The sequence below is a fragment of the Heterodontus francisci genome, chromosome 5, assembly GCF_036365525.1.
Source record: "Heterodontus francisci isolate sHetFra1 chromosome 5, sHetFra1.hap1, whole genome shotgun sequence".
Taxonomy (NCBI): Eukaryota; Metazoa; Chordata; class Chondrichthyes; order Heterodontiformes; family Heterodontidae; genus Heterodontus; species Heterodontus francisci.
This window is the reverse complement of record NC_090375.1, coordinates 7,620,051-7,641,300: the sequence shown is the minus strand read 5'-3', so window position 1 is coordinate 7,641,300 and position 21,250 is coordinate 7,620,051. Positions and strand designations below refer to the sequence as shown.

The 21,250-nt window shown below is 38.8% G+C and overlaps 1 protein-coding gene across 1 annotated transcript in view; it reads left to right on the top strand.

Moving 5' to 3' along the window:
• LOC137369692 (SWI/SNF-related matrix-associated actin-dependent regulator of chromatin subfamily D member 3-like) overlaps window positions 1-21,023 on the top strand; it is a 40,718-nt gene extending 19,695 nt beyond the window's left edge. The window contains exons 6-8 of the mRNA XM_068031028.1: window positions 15,156-15,160; window positions 15,342-15,443; window positions 19,852-21,023. Of these exons, the coding sequence (XP_067887129.1) occupies window positions 15,156-15,160; window positions 15,342-15,443; window positions 19,852-19,905 (161 nt within the window). The 3' untranslated portion in view covers window positions 19,906-21,023. The remainder of the gene's footprint in view (window positions 1-15,155; window positions 15,161-15,341; window positions 15,444-19,851) is intronic.
• Window positions 21,024-21,250: the final 227 nt, after the last annotated feature.

Here is a 21,250-nt window from a genome sequence, read left to right as displayed (position 1 = left end):
TGGTGAGGATATTAAGGAAATTGATGTTGATTTTTATGGGTGAGGATATTAAGGAGATTGATGTTGATTTTATGGGTGAGGATATTAAGGAGATTGATGTTGATTTTTATGGGTGTGGATATTAAGGAGATTGATGTTGATTTTTATGGGTGAGGATATTAAGAGATTGATGTTGATTTTATGGGGTGAGGATATTAAGGAAATTGATGTTGATTTTTATGGGTGAGGATATTAAGGAGATTGATGTTGATTTTTATGGGTGAGGATATTAAGGAGATTGATGTTGATTTTTATGGGTGAGGATATTAAGGAGATTGATGTTGATTTTTATGGGTGAGGATATTAAGGAGATTGATGTTGATTTTTATGGGTGAGGATATTAAGGAGATTGATGTTGATTTTTATGGGTGAGGATATTAAGGAGAATTGATGTTGATTTTATGGGTGAGGATATTAAGGAGATTGATGTTGATTTTTATGGGTGAGGATATTAAGGAGATTGATGTTGATTTTTATGGGTGAGGATATTAAGGAGATTGATGTTGATTTTTATGGGTGAGGATATTAAGGAGATTGATGTTGATTTTTATGGGTGAGGATATTAAGGAGATTGATGTTGATTTTTATGGGTGAGGATATTAAGGAGATTGATGTTGATTTTTAGGGGTGAGGATATTAAGGAGATTGATGTTGATTTTATGGGTGAGGATATTAAGGAGATTGATGTTGATTTTATGGGGTGAGGATATTAAGGAGATTGATGTTGATTTTTATGGGTGAGGATATTAAGGAGATTGATGTTGATTTTTATGGTGAGGATATTAAGGAGATTGATGTTGATTTTTATGGGTGAGGATATTAAGGAGATTGATGTTGATTTTTATGGGTGAGGATATTAAGGAGATTGATGTTGATTTTTGGGGTGAGGATATTAAGGAGATTGATGTTGATTTTTATGGGTGAGGATATTAAGGAGATTGATGTTGATTTTTATGGGTGAGGATATTAAGGAGATTGATGTTGATTTTTGGGGGTGAGGATATTAAGGAGATTGATGTTGATTTTTATGGGTGAGGATATTAAGGAAATTGATGTTGATTTTTGGGTGAGGATATTAAGGAGATTGATGTTGATTTTTGGGTGAGGATATTAAGGAGATTGATGTTGATTTTTATGGGTGAGGATATTAAGGAGATTGATGTTGATTTTTATGGGTGAGGATATTAAGGAGATTGATGTTGATTTTTATGGGTGAGGATATTAAGGAATTGATGTTGATTTTTATGGGTGAGGATATTAAGGAGATTGATGTTGATTTTTATGGGTGAGGATATTAAGGAGATTGATGTTGATTTTTATGGGTGAGGATATTAAGGAGATTGATGTTGATTTTTATGGGTGAGGATATTAAGGAGATTGATGTTGATTTTTATGGGTGAGGATATTAAGGAAATTGATGTTGATTTTTATGGGTGAGGATATTAAGGAGATTGATGTTGATTTTTATGGGTGAGGATATTAAGGAGATTGATGTTGATTTTTATGGGTGAGGATATTAAGGAGATTGATGTTGATTTTTATGGGTGAGGATATTAAGGAGATTGATGTTGATTTTTATGGGTGAGGATATTAAGGAATTGATGTTGATTTTATGGGTGAGGATATTAAGGAGATTGATGTTGATTTTTATGGGTGAGGATATTAAGGAAATTGATGTTGATTTTTATGGGTGAGGATATTAAGGAGATTGATGTTGATTTTTATGGGTGAGGATATTAAGGAGATTGATGTTGATTTTTATGGGTGAGGATATTAAGGAGATTGATGTTGATTTTATGGGTGAGGATATTAAGGAGATTGATGTTGATTTTTATGGGTGAGGATATTAAGGAATTGATGTTGATTTTTATGGGTGAGGATATTAAGGAGATTGATGTTGATTTTTATGGGTGAGGATATTAAGGAGATTGATGTTGATTTTTGGGGTGAGGATATTAAGGAGATTGATGTTGATTTTTATGGGTGAGGATATTAAGGAGATTGATGTTGATTTTTATGGGTGAGGATATTAAGGAGATTGATGTTGATTTTTGGGGTGAGGATATTAAGGAATTGATGTTGATTTTTATGGGTGAGGATATTAAGGAGATTGATGTTGATTTTTATGGGTGAGGATATTAAGGAGATTGATGTTGATTTTTATGGGTGAGGATATTAAGGAATTGATGTTGATTTTTTGGGGTGAGGATATTAAGGAAATTGATGTTGATTTTTGGGGGTGAGGATATTAAGGAGATTGATGTTGATTTTTGGGGGTGAGGATATTAAGGAATTGATGTTGATTTTTGGGGGTGAGGATATTAAGGAAATTGATGTTGATTTTATGGTGAGGATATTAAGGAGATTGATGTTGATTTTTATGGGTGAGGATATTAAGGAGATTGATGTTGATTTTTATGGGTGAGGATATTAAGGAGATTGATGTTGATTTTTATGGGTGAGGATATTAAGGAGATTGATGTTGATTTTTGGGGGTGAGGATATTAAGGAGATTGATGTTGATTTTTATGGGTGAGGATATTAAGGAGATTGATGTTGATTTTTATGGGTGAGGATATTAAGGAGATTGATGTTGATTTTTATGGGTGAGGATATTAAGGAAATTGATGTTGATTTTTGGGGGTGAGGATATTAAGGAATTGATGTTGATTTTTATGGGTGAGGATATTAAGGAGATTGATGTTGATTTTTATGGGTGAGGATATTAAGGAGATTGATGTTGATTTTTATGGGTGAGGATATTAAGGAGATTGATGTTGATTTTTATGGGTGAGGATATTAAGGAGATTGATGTTGATTTTTGGGGGTGAGGATATTAAGGAGATTGATGTTGATTTTTATGGGTGAGGATATTAAGGAGATTGATGTTGATTTTTATGGGTGAGGATATTAAGGAGATTGATGTTGATTTTTGGGGGTGAGGATATTAAGGAAATTGATGTTGATTTTTATGGGTGAGGATATTAAGGAGATTGATGTTGATTTTTATGGGTGAGGATATTAAGGAGATTGATGTTGATTTTTATGGGTGAGGATATTAAGGAAATTGATGTTGATTTTTGGGGGTGAGGATATTAGGAAATTGATGTTGATTTTTGGGGGTGAGGATATTAAGGAGATTGATGTTGATTTTTGGGGGTGAGGATATTAGGAAATTGATGTTGATTTTTGGGGGTGAGGATATTAAGGAATTGATGTTGATTTTTATGGGTGAGGATATTAAGGAGATTGATGTTGATTTTTATGGGTGAGGATATTAAGGAGATTGATGTTGATTTTTTGGGTGAGGATATTAAGGAGATTGATGTTGATTTTTATGGGTGAGGATATTAAGGAGATTGATGTTGATTTTTGGGGGTGAGGATATTAAGGAGATTGATGTTGATTTTTATGGGTGAGGATATTAAGGAGATTGATGTTGATTTTTATGGGTGAGGATATTAAGGAGATTGATGTTGATTTTATGGGTGAGGATATTAAGGAGATTGATGTTGATTTTTATGGGTGAGGATATTAAGGAGATTGATGTTGATTTTTATGGGTGAGGATATTAAGGAAATTGATGTTGATTTTTATGGGTGAGGATATTAAGGAGATTGATGTTGATTTTTATGGGTGAGGATATTAAGGAGATTGATGTTGATTTTTATGGGTGAGGATATTAAGGAGATTGATGTTGATTTTATGGGTGAGGATATTAAGGAGATTGATGTTGATTTTTATGGGTGAGGATATTAAGGAGATTGATGTTGATTTTTATGGGTGAGGATATTAAGGAGATTGATGTTGATTTTTGGGGGTGAGGATATTAAGGAGATTGATGTTGATTTTTGGGGGTGAGGATATTAAGGAGATTGATGTTGATTTTTGGGGGTGAGGATATTAAGGAGATTGATGTTGATTTTTGGGGGTGAGGATATTAAGGAAATTGATGTTGATTTTTATGAGTGAGGATATTAAGGAAATTGATGTTGATTTTTATGGGGTGAGGATATTAAGGAGATTGATGTTGATTTTTATGGGTGAGGATATTAAGGAGATTGATGTTGATTTTTATGGGTGAGGATATTAAGGAGATTGATGTTGATTTTTATGGGTGAGGATATTAAGGAGATTGATGTTGATTTTTATGGGTGAGGATATTAAGGAGATTGATGTTGATTTGTTTTTTGGGGTGAGGATATTAAGGAGATTGATGTTGATTTTTATGAGTGAGGATATTAAGGAATTGATGTTGATTTTTATGGGTGAGGATATTAAGGAGATTGATGTTGATTTTTGGGGGTGAGGATATTAAGGAGATTGATGTTGATTTTTATGGGTGAGGATATTAAGGAGATTGATGTTGATTTTTATGGGTGAGGATATTAAGGAGATTGATGTTGATTTTTATGGGTGAGGATATTAAGGAAATTGATGTTGATTTTTATGGGTGAGGATATTAAGGAGATTGATGTTGATTTTTATGGGTGAGGATATTAAGGAGATTGATGTTGATTTTTATGGTGAGGATATTAAGGAATTGATGTTGATTTTTATGGGTGAGGATATTAAGGAGATTGATGTTGATTTTTATGGGTGAGGATATTAAGGAAATTGATGTTGATTTTTATGGGTGAGGATATTAAGGAGATTGATGTTGATTTTTATGGGTGAGGATATTAAGGAAATTGATGTTGATTTTTATGGGTGAGGATATTAAGGAGATTGATGTTGATTTTTATGGGTGAGGATATTAAGGAGATTGATGTTGATTTTTATGGGTGAGGATATTAAGGAGATTGATGTTGATTTTTATGGGTGAGGATATTAAGGAAATTGATGTTGATTTTTATGGGTGAGGATATTAAGGAGATTGATGTTGTTTTTATGGGTGAGGATATTAAGGAGATTGATGTTGATTTTTATGGGTGAGGATATTAAGGAATTGATGTTGATTTTTATGGGTGAGGATATTAAGGAGATTGATGTTGATTTTTTGGGGTGAGGATATTAAGGAGATTGATGTTGATTTTTGGGGGTGAGGATATTAAGGAAATTGATGTTGATTTTTATGGGTGAGGATATTAAGGAGATTGATGTTGATTTTTATGGGTGAGGATATTAAGGAGATTGATGTTGATTTTTATGGGTGAGGATATTAAGGAGATTGATGTTGATTTTTATGGGTGAGGATATTAAGGAGATTGATGTTGATTTTTGGGGGTGAGGATATTAGGAGATTGATGTTGATTTTTATGGGTGAGGATATTAAGGAGATTGATGTTGATTTTTATGGGTGAGGATATTAAGGAGATTGATGTTGATTTTTATGGGTGAGGATATTAAGGAATTGATGTTGATTTTTGGGGGTGAGGATATTAAGGAAATTGATGTTGATTTTATGGGTGAGGATATTAAGGAGATTGATGTTGATTTTTATGGGTGAGGATATTAAGGAGATTGATGTTGATTTTTATGGGTGAGGATATTAAGGAGATTGATGTTGATTTTTATGGGTGAGGATATTAAGGAGATTGATGTTGATTTTTGGGGGTGAGGATATTAAGGAGATTGATGTTGATTTTTATGGTGAGGATATTAAGGAGATTGATGTTGATTTTTATGGGTGAGGATATTAAGGAGATTGATGTTGATTTTTGGGGGTGAGGATATTAAGGAAATTGATGTTGATTTTTATGGGTGAGGATATTAAGGAGATTGATGTTGATTTTTATGGGTGAGGATATTAAGGAGATTGATGTTGATTTTTTGGGTGAGGATATTAAGGAATTGATGTTGATTTTTGGGGGTGAGGATATTAAGGAATTGATGTTGATTTTTGGGGGTGAGGATATTAAGGAGATTGATGTTGATTTTTGGGGGTGAGGATATTAGGAATTGATGTTGATTTTTGGGGGTGAGGATATTAAGGAGATTGATGTTGATTTTTATGGGTGAGGATATTAAGGAGATTGATGTTGATTTTTATGGGTGAGGATATTAAGGAGATTGATGTTGATTTTTATGGGTGAGGATATTAGGAGATTGATGTTGATTTTTATGGGTGAGGATATTAAGGAGATTGATGTTGATTTTTGGGGGTGAGGATATTAAGGAGATTGATGTTGATTTTTATGGGTGAGGATATTAAGGAGATTGATGTTGATTTTTATGGGTGAGGATATTAAGGAGATTGATGTTGATTTTTATGGGTGAGGATATTAAGGAGATTGATGTTGATTTTTATGGGTGAGGATATTAAGGAGATTGATGTTGATTTTTATGGGTGAGGATATTAAGGAGATTGATGTTGATTTTTATGGGTGAGGATATTAAGGAGATTGATGTTGATTTTTATGGGTGAGGATATTAAGGAGATTGATGTTGATTTTTAGGGGTGAGGATATTAAGGAGATTGATGTTGATTTTATGGGTGAGGATATTAAGGAGATTGATGTTGATTTTTATGGGTGAGGATATTAAGGAGATTGATGTTGATTTTTATGGGTGAGGATATTAAGGAGATTGATGTTGATTTTTGGGGGTGAGGATATTAAGGAGATTGATGTTGATTTTTGGGGTGAGGATATTAAGGAGATTGATGTTGATTTTTGGGGTGAGGATATTAAGGAGATTGATGTTGATTTTTGGGGTGAGGATATTAAGGAATTGATGTTGATTTTTATGGGTGAGGATATTAAGGAATTGATGTTGATTTTTATGGGTGAGGATATTAAGGAGATTGATGTTGATTTTTATGGGTGAGGATATTAAGGAGATTGATGTTGATTTTTATGGGTGAGGATATTAAGGAGATTGATGTTGATTTTTATGGGTGAGGATATTAAGGAGATTGATGTTGATTTTTATGGGTGAGGATATTAAGGAGATTGATGTTGATTTTTGGGGTGAGGTATTAAGGAGATTGATGTTGATTTTTATGGGTGAGGATATTAAGGAATTGATGTTGATTTTATGGGTGAGGATATTAAGGAGATTGATGTTGATTTTTGGGGTGAGGATATTAAGGAGATTGATGTTGATTTTTATGGGTGAGGATATTAAGGAGATTGATGTTGATTTTTATGGGTGAGGATATTAAGGAGATTGATGTTGATTTTTATGGGTGAGGATATTAAGGAGATTGATGTTGATTTTTATGGGTGAGGATATTAAGGAGATTGATGTTGATTTTTATGGGTGAGGATATTAAGGAGATTGATGTTGATTTTTATGGGTGAGGATATTAAGGAGATTGATGTTGATTTTTATGGGTGAGGATATTAAGGAGATTGATGTTGATTTTATGGGTGAGGATATTAAGGAGATTGATGTTGATTTTTTGGGGTGAGGATATTAGGAGATTGATGTTGATTTTTATGGGTGAGGATATTAAGGAAATTGATGTTGATTTTTATGGGTGAGGATATTAAGGAGATTGATGTTGATTTTTATGGGTGAGGATATTAAGGAGATTGATGTTGATTTTTATGGGTGAGGATATTAAGGGAGTTGATGTTGATTTTTATGGGTGAGGATTTTAAGGAGATTGATGTTGATTTTTATGGGTGAGGATATTAAGGAATTGATGTTGATTTTTATGGGTGAGGATATTAAGGAGATTGATGTTGATTTTTATGGGTGAGGATATTAAGGAGATTGATGTTGATTTTTATGGGTGAGGATATTAAGGAGATTGATGTTGATTTTTATGGGTGAGGATATTAAGGAGATTGATGTTGATTTTTATGGGTGAGGATATTAAGGAGATTGATGTTGATTTTTATGGGTGAGGATATTAAGGAGATTGATGTTGATTTTTATGGGTGAGGATATTAAGGAGATTGATGTTGATTTTTGGGGTGAGGATATTAAGGAGATTGATGTGATTTTTATGGGTGAGGATATTAAGGAGATTGATGTTGATTTTTATGGGTGAGGATATTAAGGAGATTGATGTTGATTTTTGGGGTGAGGATATTAAGGAGATTGATGTTGATTTTTATGGGTGAGGATATTAAGGAGATTGATGTTGATTTTTATGGGTGAGGATATTAAGGAGATTGATGTTGATTTTTATGGGTGAGGATATTAAGGAGATTGATGTTGATTTTTGGGGTGAGGATATTAAGGAGATTGATGTTGATTTTTTGGGGTGAGGATATTAAGGAGATTGATGTTGATTTTTATGGGTGAGGATATTAAGGAATTGATGTTGATTTTTGGGGTGAGGATATTAAGGAGATTGATGTTGATTTTTATGGGTGAGGATATTAAGGAGATTGATGTTGATTTTTGTGGGTGAGGATATTAAGGAGATTGATGTTGATTTTTTGGGTGAGGATATTAAGGAGATTGATGTTGATTTTTTGGGTGAGGATATTAAGGAGATTGATGTTGATTTTTGGGGGTGAGGATATTAGGAATTGATGTTGATTTTTATGGGTGAGGATATTAAGGAGATTGATGTTGATTTTTATGGGTGAGGATATTAAGGAGATTGATGTTGATTTTTATGGGTGAGGATATTAAGGAGATTGATGTTGATTTTTGGGGGTGAGGATATTAGGGAATTGATGTTGATTTTTATGGGTGAGGATATTAAGGAGATTGATGTTGATTTTTTGGGTGTGGATATTAGGAGATTGATGTTGATTTTTATGGGTGAGGATATTAAGGAGATTGATGTTGATTTTTATGGGTGAGGATATTAGGATTGATGTTGATTTTTTGGGGTGAGGATTTAGGAGATTGATGTGATTTTTATGGGTGAGGATATTAAGGAGATTGATGTTGATTTTTATGGGTGAGGATATTAAGGAGATTGATGTTGTTTTTTGGGGGTGAGGATATTAAGGAAATTGATGTTGATTTTTATGGGTGAGGATATTAAGGAGATTGATGTTGATTTTTATGGGTGAGGATTTTAGGAGTGATGTTGATTTTTATGGGTGAGGATTTTAAGGAATTGATGTTGATTTTTGGGGTGAGGATATTAAGGAATTGATGTTGTTTTTGGGGTGAGGATATTAAGGTGATTGATGTTGATTTTTATGGGTGAGGATATTAAGGAGATTGATGTTGATTTTTGGGGGTGAGGATATTAAGGAGATTGATGTTGATTGTTTATGGGTGAGGATATTAAGGAGATTGATGTTGATTTTTATGGGTGAGGATATTAAGGAGATTGATGTTGATTTTTATGGGTGAGGATATTAAGGAGATTGATGTTGATTTTATGGGTGAGGATATTAAGGAGATTGATGTTGATTTTATGGGTGAGGATATTAAGGAGATTGATGTTGATTTTTGGGGTGAGGATATTAAGGAAATTGATGTTGATTTTTGGGGGTGAGGATATTAAGGAATTGATGTTGATTTTTATGGGTGAGGATATTAAGGAGATTGATGTTGATTTTTATGGGTGAGGATATTAAGGAGATTGATGTGATTTTTATGGGTGAGGATATTAAGGAGATTGATGTTGATTTTTATGGGTGAGGATATTAAGGAGATTGATGTTGATTTTTATGGGTGAGGATATTAAGGAGATTGATGTTGATTTTTATGGGTGAGGATATGAAGGAGATTGATGTTGATTTTTTGGGTGAGGATATTAAGGAATTGATGTTGATTTTTGGGGGTGAGGATATTAAGGAGATTGATGTTGATTTTTATGGGTGAGGATATTAGGAGATTGATGTTGATTTTTATGGGTGAGGATATTAAGGAGATTGATGTTGATTTTATGGGTGAGGATATTAAGGAATTGATGTTGATTTTTATGGGTGAGGATATTAAGGAGATTGATGTTGATTTTTGGGGTGAGGATATTAAGGAGATTGATGTTGATTTTTATGGGTGAGGATATTAAGGAGATTGATGTTGATTTTATGGGTGAGGATATTAAGGAGATTGATGTTGATTTTTATGGGTGAGGATATTAAGGAATTGATGTTGATTTTTTGGGGTGAGGATATTAAGGAGATTGATGTTGATTTTTATGGGTGAGGATATTAAGGAGATTGATGTTGATTTTTATGGGTGAGGATATTAGGAGATTGATGTTGATTTTTATGGGTGAGGATATTAAGGAGATTGATGTTGATTTTTATGGGTGAGGATATTAAGGAGATTGATGTTGATTTTTATGGGTGAGGATATTAAGGAGATTGATGTTGATTTTTATGGGTGAGGATATTAAGGAGATTGATGTTGATTTTTATGGGTGAGGATATTAAGGAGATTGATGTTGATTTTTATGGGTGAGGATATTAAGGAGATTGATGTTGATTTTTATGGGTGAGGATATTAAGGAAATTGATGTTGATTTTTATGGTGAGGATATTAAGGAAATTGATGTTGATTTTTATGGGTGAGGATATTAAGGAGATTGATGTTGATTTTTATGGGTGAGGATATTAAGGAGATTGATGTTGATTTTTATGGGTGAGGATATTAAGGAAATTGATGTTGATTTTTGGGGGTGAGGATATTAAGGAGATTGATGTTGATTTTTATGGGTGAGGATATTAAGGAGATTGATGTTGATTTTTATGGGTGAGGATATTAAGGAAATTGATGTTGATTTTTATGGGTGAGGATATTAAGGAGATTGATGTTGATTTTTATGGGTGAGGCTATTAAGGAGATTGATGTTGATTTTTATGGGTGAGGATATTAAGGAGATTGATGTTGATTTTTGGGGGTGAGGATATTAAGGAGATTGATGTTGATTTTTGGGGGTGAGGATATTAAGGAGATTGATGTTGATTTTTATGGGTGAGGATATTAAGGAAATTGATGTTGATTTTTATGGGTGAGGATATTAAGGAGATTGATGTTGATTTTTATGGGTGAGGATATTAAGGAGATTGATGTTGATTTTTGGGGGTGAGGATATTAAGGAGATTGATGTTGATTTTTATGGGTGAGGATATTAAGGAGATTGATGTTGATTTTTGGGGGTGAGGATATTAAGGAGATTGATGTTGATTTTTATGGGTGAGGATATTAAGGAAATTGATGTTGATTTTTATGGGTGAGGATATTAAGGAAATTGATGTTGATTTTTATGGGTGAGGATATTAAGGAGATTGATGTTGATTTTTATGGGTGAGGATATTAAGGAGATTGATGTTGATTTTTATGGGTGAGGATATTAAGGAAATTGATGTTGATTTTTGGGGGTGAGGATATTAAGGAGATTGATGTTGATTTTTATGGGTGAGGATATTAAGGAAATTGATGTTGATTTTTATGGGTGAGGATATTAAGGAAATTGATGTTGATTTTTATGGGTGAGGATATTAAGGAGATTGATGTTGATTTTTATGGGTGAGGCTATTAAGGAGATTGATGTTGATTTTTATGGGTGAGGATATTAAGGAGATTGATGTTGATTTTTGGGGGTGAGGATATTAAGGAGATTGATGTTGATTTTTGGGGGTGAGGATATTAAGGAGATTGATGTTGATTTTTATGGGTGAGGATATTAAGGAAATTGATGTTGATTTTTATGGGTGAGGATATTAAGGAGATTGATGTTGATTTTTATGGGTGAGGATATTAAGGAGATTGATGTTGATTTTTGGGGGTGAGGATATTAAGGAGATTGATGTTGATTTTTATGGGTGAGGATATTAAGGAGATTGATGTTGATTTTTGGGGGTGAGGATATTAAGGAGATTGATGTTGATTTTTATGGGTGAGGATATTAAGGAGATTGATGTTGATTTTTATGGGTGAGGATATTAAGGAGATTGATGTTGATTTTTATGGGTGAGGATATTAAGGAGATTGATGTTGATTTTTATGGGTGAGGATATTAAGGAGATTGATGTTGATTTTTATGGGTGAGGATATTAAGGAGATTGATGTTGATTTTTATGGGTGAGGATATTAAGGAATTGATGTTGATTTTTATGGGTGAGGATATTAAGGAGATTGATGTTGATTTTTATGGGTGAAGCTATTAAGGAGATTGATGTTGATTTTTATGGGTGAGGATATTAAGGAGATTGATGTTGATTTTTGGGGGTGAGGATATTAAGGAGATTGATGTTGATTTTTGGGGGTGAGGATATTAAGGAGATTGATGTTGATTTTTATGGGTGAGGATATTAAGGAGATTGATGTTGATTTTTATGGGTGAGGCTATTAAGGAGATTGATGTTGATTTTTATGGGTGAGGATATTAAGGAGATTGATGTTGATTTTTGGGGGTGAGGATATTAAGGAGATTGATGTTGATTTTTGGGGGTGAGGATATTAAGGAGATTGATGTTGATTTTTATGGGTGAGGATATTAAGGAGATTGATGTTGATTTTTATGGGTGAGGATATTAAGGAGATTGATGTTGATTTTTATGGGTGAGGATATTAAGGAGATTGATGTTGATTTTTATGGGTGAGGATATTAAGGAGATTGATGTTGATTTTTATGGGTGAGGATATTAAGGAGATTGATGTTGATTTTTATGGGTGAGGCTATTAAGGAGATTGATGTTGATTTTTATGGGTGAGGATATTAAGGAGATTGATGTTGATTTTTATGGGTGAGGATATTAAGGAGATTGATGTTGATTTTTATGGGTGAGGATATTAAGGAGATTGATGTTGATTTTTATGGGTGAGGCTATTAAGGAGATTGATGTTGATTTTTATGGGTGAGGATATTAAGGAGATTGATGTTGATTTTTGGGGGTGAGGATATTAAGGAGATTGATGTTGATTTTTGGGGGTGAGGATATTAAGGAGATTGATGTTGATTTTTATGGGTGAGGATATTAAGGAGATTGATGTTGATTTTTATGGGTGAGGATATTAAGGAGATTGATGTTGATTTTTATGGGTGAGGATATTAAGGAGATTGATGTTGATTTTTATGGGTGAGGATATTAAGGAAATTGATGTTGATTTTTATGGGTGAGGATATTAAGGAAATTGATGTTGATTTTTATGGGTGAGGATATTAAGGAGATTGATGTTGATTTTTATGGGTGAGGATATTAAGGAGATTGATGTTGATTTTTGGGGGTGAGGATATTAAGGAGATTGATGTTGATTTTTGGGGGTGAGGATATTAAGGAGATTGATGTTGATTTTTATGGGTGAGGATATTAAGGAGATTGATGTTGATTTTTATGGGTGAGGATATTAAGGAGATTGATGTTGATTTTTATGGGTGAGGATATTAAGGAGATTGATGTTGATTTTTGGGGTGAGGATATTAAGGAGATTGATGTTGATTTTTATGGGTGAGGATATTAAGGAGATTGATGTTGATTTTTATGGGTGAGGATATTAAGGAGATTGATGTTGATTTTTATGGGTGAGGATATTAAGGAGATTGATGTTGATTTTTGGGGGTGAGGATATTAAGGAGATTGATGTTGATTTTTATGGGTGAGGATATTAAGGAGATTGATGTTGATTTTTATGGGTGAGGATATTAAGGAGATTGATGTTGATTTTTATGGGTGAGGATATTAAGGAGATTGATGTTGATTTTTATGGGTGAGGATATTAAGGAGATTGATGTTGATTTTTATGGGTGAGGATATTAAGGAGATTGATGTTGATTTTTATGGGTGAGGATATTAAGGAGATTGATGTTGATTTTTGGGGTGAGGATATTAAGGAGATTGATGTTGATTTTTATGGGTGAGGATATTGAGGAGATTGATGTTGATTTTTATGGGTGAGGATATTAAGGAGATTGATGTTGATTTTTATGGGTGAGGATATTAAGGAGATTGATGTTGATTTTTATGGGTGAGGATATTAAGGAGATTGATGTTGATTTTTATGGGTGAGGATATTAAGGAGATTGATGTTGATTTTTATGGGTGAGGATATTAAGGAGATTGATGTTGATTTTTATGGGTGAGGATATTAAGGAGATTGATGTTGATTTTTATGGGTGAGGATATTAAGGAGATTGATGTTGATTTTTATGGGTGAGGATATTAAGGAGATTGATGTTGATTTTTATGGGTGAGGATATTAAGGAGATTGATGTTGATTTTTATGGGTGAGGATATTAAGGAGATTGATGTTGATTTTTATGGGTGAGGATATTAAGGAGATTGATGTTGATTTTTATGGGTGAGGATATTAAGGAGATTGATGTTGATTTTTATGGGTGAGGATATTAAGGAGATTGATGTTGATTTTTATGGGTGAGGATATTAAGGAGATTGATGTTGATTTTTGGGGGTGAGGATATTAAGGAGATTGATGTTGATTTTTATGGGTGAGGATATTAAGGAGATTGATGTTGATTTTTGGGGGTGAGGATATTAAGGAGATTGATGTTGATTTTTATGGGTGAGGATATTAAGGAGATTGATGTTGATTTTTGGGGGTGAGGATATTAAGGAAATTGATGTTGATTTTTGGGGGTGAGGATATTAAGGAAATTGATGTTGATTTTTATGGGTGAGGATATTAAGGAGATTGATGTTGATTTTTGGGGGTGAGGATATTAAGGAGATTGATGTTGATTTTTGGGGGTGAGGATATTAAGGAGATTGATGTTGATTTTTGGGGGTGAGGATATTAAGGAGATTGATGTTGATTTTTGGGGGTGAGGATATTAAGGAGATTGATGTTGATTTTTGGGGGTGTGGATATTAAGGAGATTGATGTTGATTTTTGGGGGTGAGGATATTAAGGAGATTGATGTTGATTTCTGGGAGTGAGGATATTAAGGAGATTGATGTTGATTTCTGGGAGTGAGGGTATTAAGGAGATTGATGTTGATTTCTGGGAGTGAGGATATTAAGGAGATTGATGTTGATTTCTGGGAGTGAGGGTATTAAGGAGATTGATGTTGATTTCTGGGAGTGAGGATATTAAGGAGATTGATGTTGATTTCTGGGAGTGAGGGTATTAAGGAGATTGATGTTGATTTCTGGGAGTGAGGGTATTAAGGAGATTGATGTAGATTTTTGGGGGTGAGGATATTAAGGAGATTGATGTAGATTTTTTTCGGTAAGGGTATTAAGGAGATTGATGTAGATTATTATGGGTGAGGATATTAAGGATTATGGAACCAGCCCGTTGATGCAGTTAAGATGCAGATCTGCCATGATCTAATTGAATGGTAGAGCAGGTTTGAGGGGCTGAATGGCCTCCTCATGCTCCTCGAGTCGTTGGCAGAAGGTTGGTCAGTTCTGGTTGAAGAGAGGCCAGGAAGGAATTTGTGTATTATTATGTCCTGGGAGAGGAGTGGTTAGTGGTATGTTCTTGACATTTAGGAATTAAATATAAAAATGGTTGGTTTGTTTTGACAGATAATGACAGATGTGGTTGGGAACCCAGAGGCCGAACGAAGGGCTGATTTTTACCAGCAACCGTGGTCCCAGGAAGCAGTCAGCAGATACTTCTACTGTAAGGTGACTATCACGGAGCTGGCCAAAGCCCCATTGCACAGTGTTCCTAATTTCCTGTCTCCACACAAACTCCTGTCCCATCAACAACTGAAGTGGGTCACAAGGGTCAGGCGGTGTTGAAATGCGGTTGGGGGTGGAGATCGCTGCCTGGGGGGGGCCTTGGATTTCACCCAAAGGAGGGAGCCCCAATCTTGCAAGGATGCGGTGTCCCCCCGCAGCGGTAGACCCCTCAGCCTTCAATTAAATTGAGGCAGAGGTGGGAATAAGCCCTTAAATGACCATTAATTGGCCACTTAAGGGCCTCAATTTTATGCCCCCCCCCCCCGCCTCCATTCCCCTCCTGAGGGTACCCATAAAATTCTGCCCTATGTGATTCCCATCACACGTCAACAAGGTTGACTCTTAACTGTCCTGTGAAGTTGCCCAGCAAGACAATCAGTTGTATCATAACCACTGCTACTGGTTCAAGAAGGCAGCTCACCACTACCTTCTTCTAGAAACTAGGGATGGGCAATAAATACTGACCTGGCCAAGCGACACTCACATACCGAGAATGAGTTCTAGGAAATTGCATTAGAAAGTCTTCTGAGTGAGAAATGAATGATTAATCCCAAATATATCTTTGATGAAGCAGTGAAAGCCTTTACTTGGAGCTGCCAGTTTGTGGTAACTTGTGGCTCAGTTAGAGATTCGGTGACAACTGGAAATTGTTTCTATTTTTTATGTAAATTGCAGTGTTCCACCAGCCCTGCAGCTCCTACAATGCCAGTCGACTTTCTTTCCTACTGTGGTGTGAGATCCCTCATTTTCTCTCCTGCAGCCTCTTTTTATTTCCTCCTTCCAGTAATTCTGTATTACCCTCGACAAAAAAAACCTTCCAGAATTTTCTTTTTTCTTTCCCTCTGCTGCTGGTGTGACTGGGGAACTGTCCCTGGAAACTCCAAACCCTTCACCCAAGTATCCATTTTTGATTCCGAGCCAGGGCACCAAGTGCGATGTATCCCAGTGACACTCGCTTTGACGGTTGAAAGTGCATCTGTCAGATCTCCAGCAGAGAAACAGCATTTCCCCAACTGGGCTGTGCCACGTGAGCCTCCTCCCACTCTCTTGTCATCTGAACACAGACTCTGATTTATTGCCTGTGCAAGCCATTGGCCGAGGGTGGCACAGTAGCAAAACATCTCATAACAATACCTTCCATTTATAGATCACCTTTAACATCGAAAAATATCCCAGAGTATCAACTAAAAATAAAATAGACAAGGCAGGAGATATGAGGAAGGTTGGCCCAAAGCTTGTTCAAAAATCGAGGTTTCATGGAAGGTCTTCGGAGAGAGAGAGGTTTACGGATAAAATTCCAGAGTTTATCAGCGAAAGGGACATCAATGGTGCATTTAAGGAATCGAGGGATAGACAAGAGTGCGGAATGGGGGTGGGGGTAGGGGAGGCAGATTTAAGACTGAACGACATTAGAACCAGGAAGGATTGAAGACATGAAGGGATTCAAACATAAGGATGAGAATTTTGAATTTTAGAAATTGGGAATAATTGTTCATCGTAGGTCAGCAGTGAGAGGAACGTTGGGTGAGCGGGATAGAATAAAAGCAAGAGGGTTTTGATCTGTTTAGAGGGATCCAGCAGAAATCGCTGGAGGTGATTCAGAGCTTGGACCGAGTGCTGCTCTGTCCCCGCTTGGAGAACTGGATAAGCCGTGACTCAGCGGGTAACTAGCACCCCTCCACGTCAGACAATCAGGGGCTCAAGCCCCACTCGAGAGGCCAGAGCTCATAAAATAGGCTGACATACCCAGCACAGTACTGAGGGAGAGCTGCACGGTCAGAGGGTCAGTACTGAGGGAGTGCTGCACTGTCGGAGGGTCAGTACTGAGGGAGTGCTGCACTGTTAGAGGGTCAGTACTGAGGGAGTGCTGCACTGTCGGAGGGTCAGTACTGAGGGAGTGCTGCACTGTCGGAGGGTCAGTACTGAGGGAGTGCTGCACTGTCGGAGGGTCAGTACTGAGGGAGTGCTGCACTGTCGGAGGGTCAGTACTGAGGGAGTGCTGCACTGTCGGAGGGTCAGTACTGAGGGAGTGCTGCACTGTCGGAGGGTCAGTACAGAGGGAGCGCTGCACTGTCGGAGGGTCAGTACTGAGGGAGCGCTGCAGTGTCAGAGGGTCAGTACTGAGGGAGTGCTGCCCTGTCAGAGGGTCTGGACTGAGGGAGTGCTGCACTGTCAGAGGGTCAGCACTGAGGGAGTGCTGCACTGTCGGAGGGTCAGTACTGAGGGAGTGCTGCACTGTCGGAGGGTCAGTACTGAGGGAGTGCTGCACTGTCGGAGGGTCAGTACTGAGGGAGTGCTGCACTGTCGGAGGGTCAGTACTGAGGGAGTGCTGCACTGTCGGAGGGTCAGTACTGAGGGAGTGCTGCACTGTCGGAGGGTCAGTACTGAGGGAGTGCTGCACTGTCGGAGGGTCAGTACTGAGGGAGTGCTGCACTGTCGGAGGGTCAGTACTGAGGGAGTGCTGCACTGTCGGAGGGTCAGTACTGAGGGAGTGCTGCACTGTCGGAGGGTCAGTACTGAGGGAGTGCTGCACTGTCGGAGGGTCAGTACTGAGGGAGTGCTGCACTGTCGGAGGGTCAGTACAGAGGGAGCGCTGCACTGTCGGAGGGTCAGTACTGAGGGAGCGCTGCAGTGTCGGATGGTCAGTACTGAGGGCGTGCTGCACTGTCGGAGGGTCAGTACTGAGGGAGTGCTGCACTGACGGAGGGTCAGTACTGTGGGAGCGCTGCACTGGCGGAGGGTCAGTACTGAGGGAGTGCTGCACTGTCGGAGGGTCAGTACTGAGGGAGTGCTGCACTGTCGGAGGGTCAGTATTGAGGGAGTGCTGCAGTGTCGGAGGGTCAGTATTGAGGGAGTGCTGCACTGTCAGAGGGTCAGTACTGAGGGAGTGCTGCACTGTCGGAGGGTCAGTATTGAGGGAGTGCTGCACTGTCGGAGTGTCAGTATTGAGGGAGTGCTGCACTGTCAGTGGGTCAGTACTGAGGGAGCGCTGCACTATCAGTGGGTCAGTACTGAGGGAGCGCTGCACTGTCAGAGGGTCAGTACTGAGGGAGTGCTGCACTGTCAGAGGGTCAGTACTGAGGGAGTGCTGCCCTGTCAGTGGGTCTGGACTGAGGGAGTGCTGCATTGTCAGAGGGTCAGTACTGAGGGAGTGCTGCACTGTCGGGGAGTCAGTACTGAGGGAGCGCTGCACTGTCGGGGAGTCAGTACTGAGGGAGCGCTGCACTGTCAGAGGGTCAGTACTGAGGGAGTGCTGCACTGTCGGAGGGTCAGTACTCAGGGAGAGCTGCACTGTCGAGGGTCAGTACTCAGGGAGAGCTGCACTGTCGAGGGTCAGGACTGAGGGAGTGCTGCACTGTCGGGGGGTCAGGACTGAGGGAGTGCTGCACTGTCAGAGGGTCAGTACTCAGGGAGTGCTGCACTGTCAGAGGGTCAGTACTCAGGGAGTGCTGCACTGTCAGAGGGTCAGTACGGAGGGAGAGCTGCACTGTCGAGGGTCAGTACTCAGGGAGTGCTGCACTGTCGGGGGGTCAGGACTGAGGGAGTGCTGCACTGTCGGGGGGTCAGGACTGAGGGAGTGCTGCACTGTCAGAGGGTCAGTACTCCGGGAGAGCTGCACTGTCAGAGGGTCAGTACTGAGGGAGTGCTGCACTGTCAGAGGGTCAGTACTGAGGGAGTGCTGCACTGTCAGAGGGTCAGTACTGAGGGAGTGCTGCACTGTCAGAGGGTCAGTACTGAGGGCGTGCTGCACTGTCAGAGGGTCAGTACTGAGGGAGTGCTGCACTGTCGGAGGGTCATACTGAGGAGTGCTGCACTGTCGGAGGGTCATACTGAGGAGTGCTGCACTGTCGGAGAGTCAGTACTGAGGGAGTGCTGCACATTCGGAGGGTCAGTACTGAGGGGTGCTGCACTGTCGGAGAGTCAGTACTGAGGGAGTGCTGCACATTCGGAGGGTCAGTACTGAGGAGTGCTGCACATTCGGAGGGTCAGTACTGAGGGAGTGCTGCACTGTTGGAAATGCCATCTTTCAGATGAGATGTGAAACCATGGTTCTGTTTGCTGTTCGATGATTCTTAAAGATCCTGGGGCCACTATCTGAAGGGCAGGACAGTTCTCCCTGATGTTGAGGGCCGATATTTATTTCTCAATCAAAATCAACATAATTAAATCATCTGGTTATTATCACATTGCTGTTTGTGGGTGTTTGTGTACAAATTAGTCGCTGTACAGCAGTGACTTCACTTCAAAAGTACTTAATAGATGTAAAATGCTTTGTGACTGCCTGAGCTTGTGGAAGGTGCTATAGAAATGTAAGTCTTTCTTTCTAACAAGCTTCCATTTCCTTCTTTAGATACAACAGCGAAGACAGGAACTGGAGCAAGCCATGGTAGTGCGCAACACCTAAGGGCTTCCCTTGGACAATCATCACTACTGGAACAGACACTACACTGCCATCCGTTAAACTGTTACAAACACCCGACAGCCCTGTCTCACAGGCCTCTCCCCAAAACATGCTCCTGTTCCTTATGCTGTCCTTTGCTCTTCCAACTTCTCTCCCTGCATCACTGCTCCCCCTCCCCAACACATCAATACCCTGACTCTGTCTCGGGTCTCGTGTCAACTCGGTTCCGACTCCGGTGTTCACCTGCAAGCCCAGGCCAACAGGTATCAGTTGCCTATTTGTCCATGTTGGGCCTCACAGCCCAGCTTGATTCAACATTCCTGCCTGGTGTCAGCAGCTGAAACTGGGAGGTAGATCCTCACTGCTTCTGCGGCTGAATCCAGCCAGAGCTGCAACTGGGAGACTCTTGTCCACACCAGGCAATCCCTTGACCACAGAGCAGGGCTGGGAGAGAGAGGGGGAGGTGGAGGCTGTGTGCAACATTGTTATTGCTCCCCAAGTCTTATTAAATGATGATCGTGCGCCGACCCTGTGAAGGAGCGTGTTCATGGGTTATCCAACATGGTCAACTGAGTGGTGCAAACACAGGCTGGACAAGGCTCCGTCACTGGCTCACCAAGTGTTGTTGCCTTGGAGACCACTTAACTGTAACCAACCAAGCAAGCCAATCATGGTGCACTGCCACTGGACCTCAAAACTCATGAGAACACCCAACTAGCTGGGACTGTCTCTAAATCTCGTGTCTCCTCGTGCAGTTCAGTTCATCAAAGAAGGTAAACATCAGCAGGAGCTGGCTCTCGATTTGACCATGTTGCAAAGTTTGTCCTCGAGCAGTCAGTCAGTGAAACTACAAAGTTGGATGGTATGTGGCTCAGACTCTAGGATCTGGGTTATAATCCAACTGAAAAGGTTGAGGTGATGTTCTCCTCAGTCAGGTGTCTGTCTGTGTCCTCTGTAAATTGGGTTCCGATAATCTTTATCTAGTTCCAAGTAAGAATAGGTCAAAGCACATCATCGCAGTCCATGAATTAGCGATCTTGATCCAAGAGGCCGCAGAATGGCTGGTGTATGGAAAGGGAAAAGGTCACACTTAAAACAATTTTTTTTATTCGTTCACTGGATGTGGGCATCGCTGGCCAGGCCAGCATTTATTTCCCATCCCTAATTGCCCTTGAGAAGGTGATGGTGAGCTGCCTTCTTGAACCGTTGCAGTCCATTTGGGGTAGGTACACCCACAGTGCTGTTAGGAAGGGAGTTCCAGGATTTTGACCCAGCGACAGTGAAGGAACGGTGAGACCAGCATCTGAAGACCAGTAGCTGCGACCCCAGTTGTGCATCCTCACAGCCT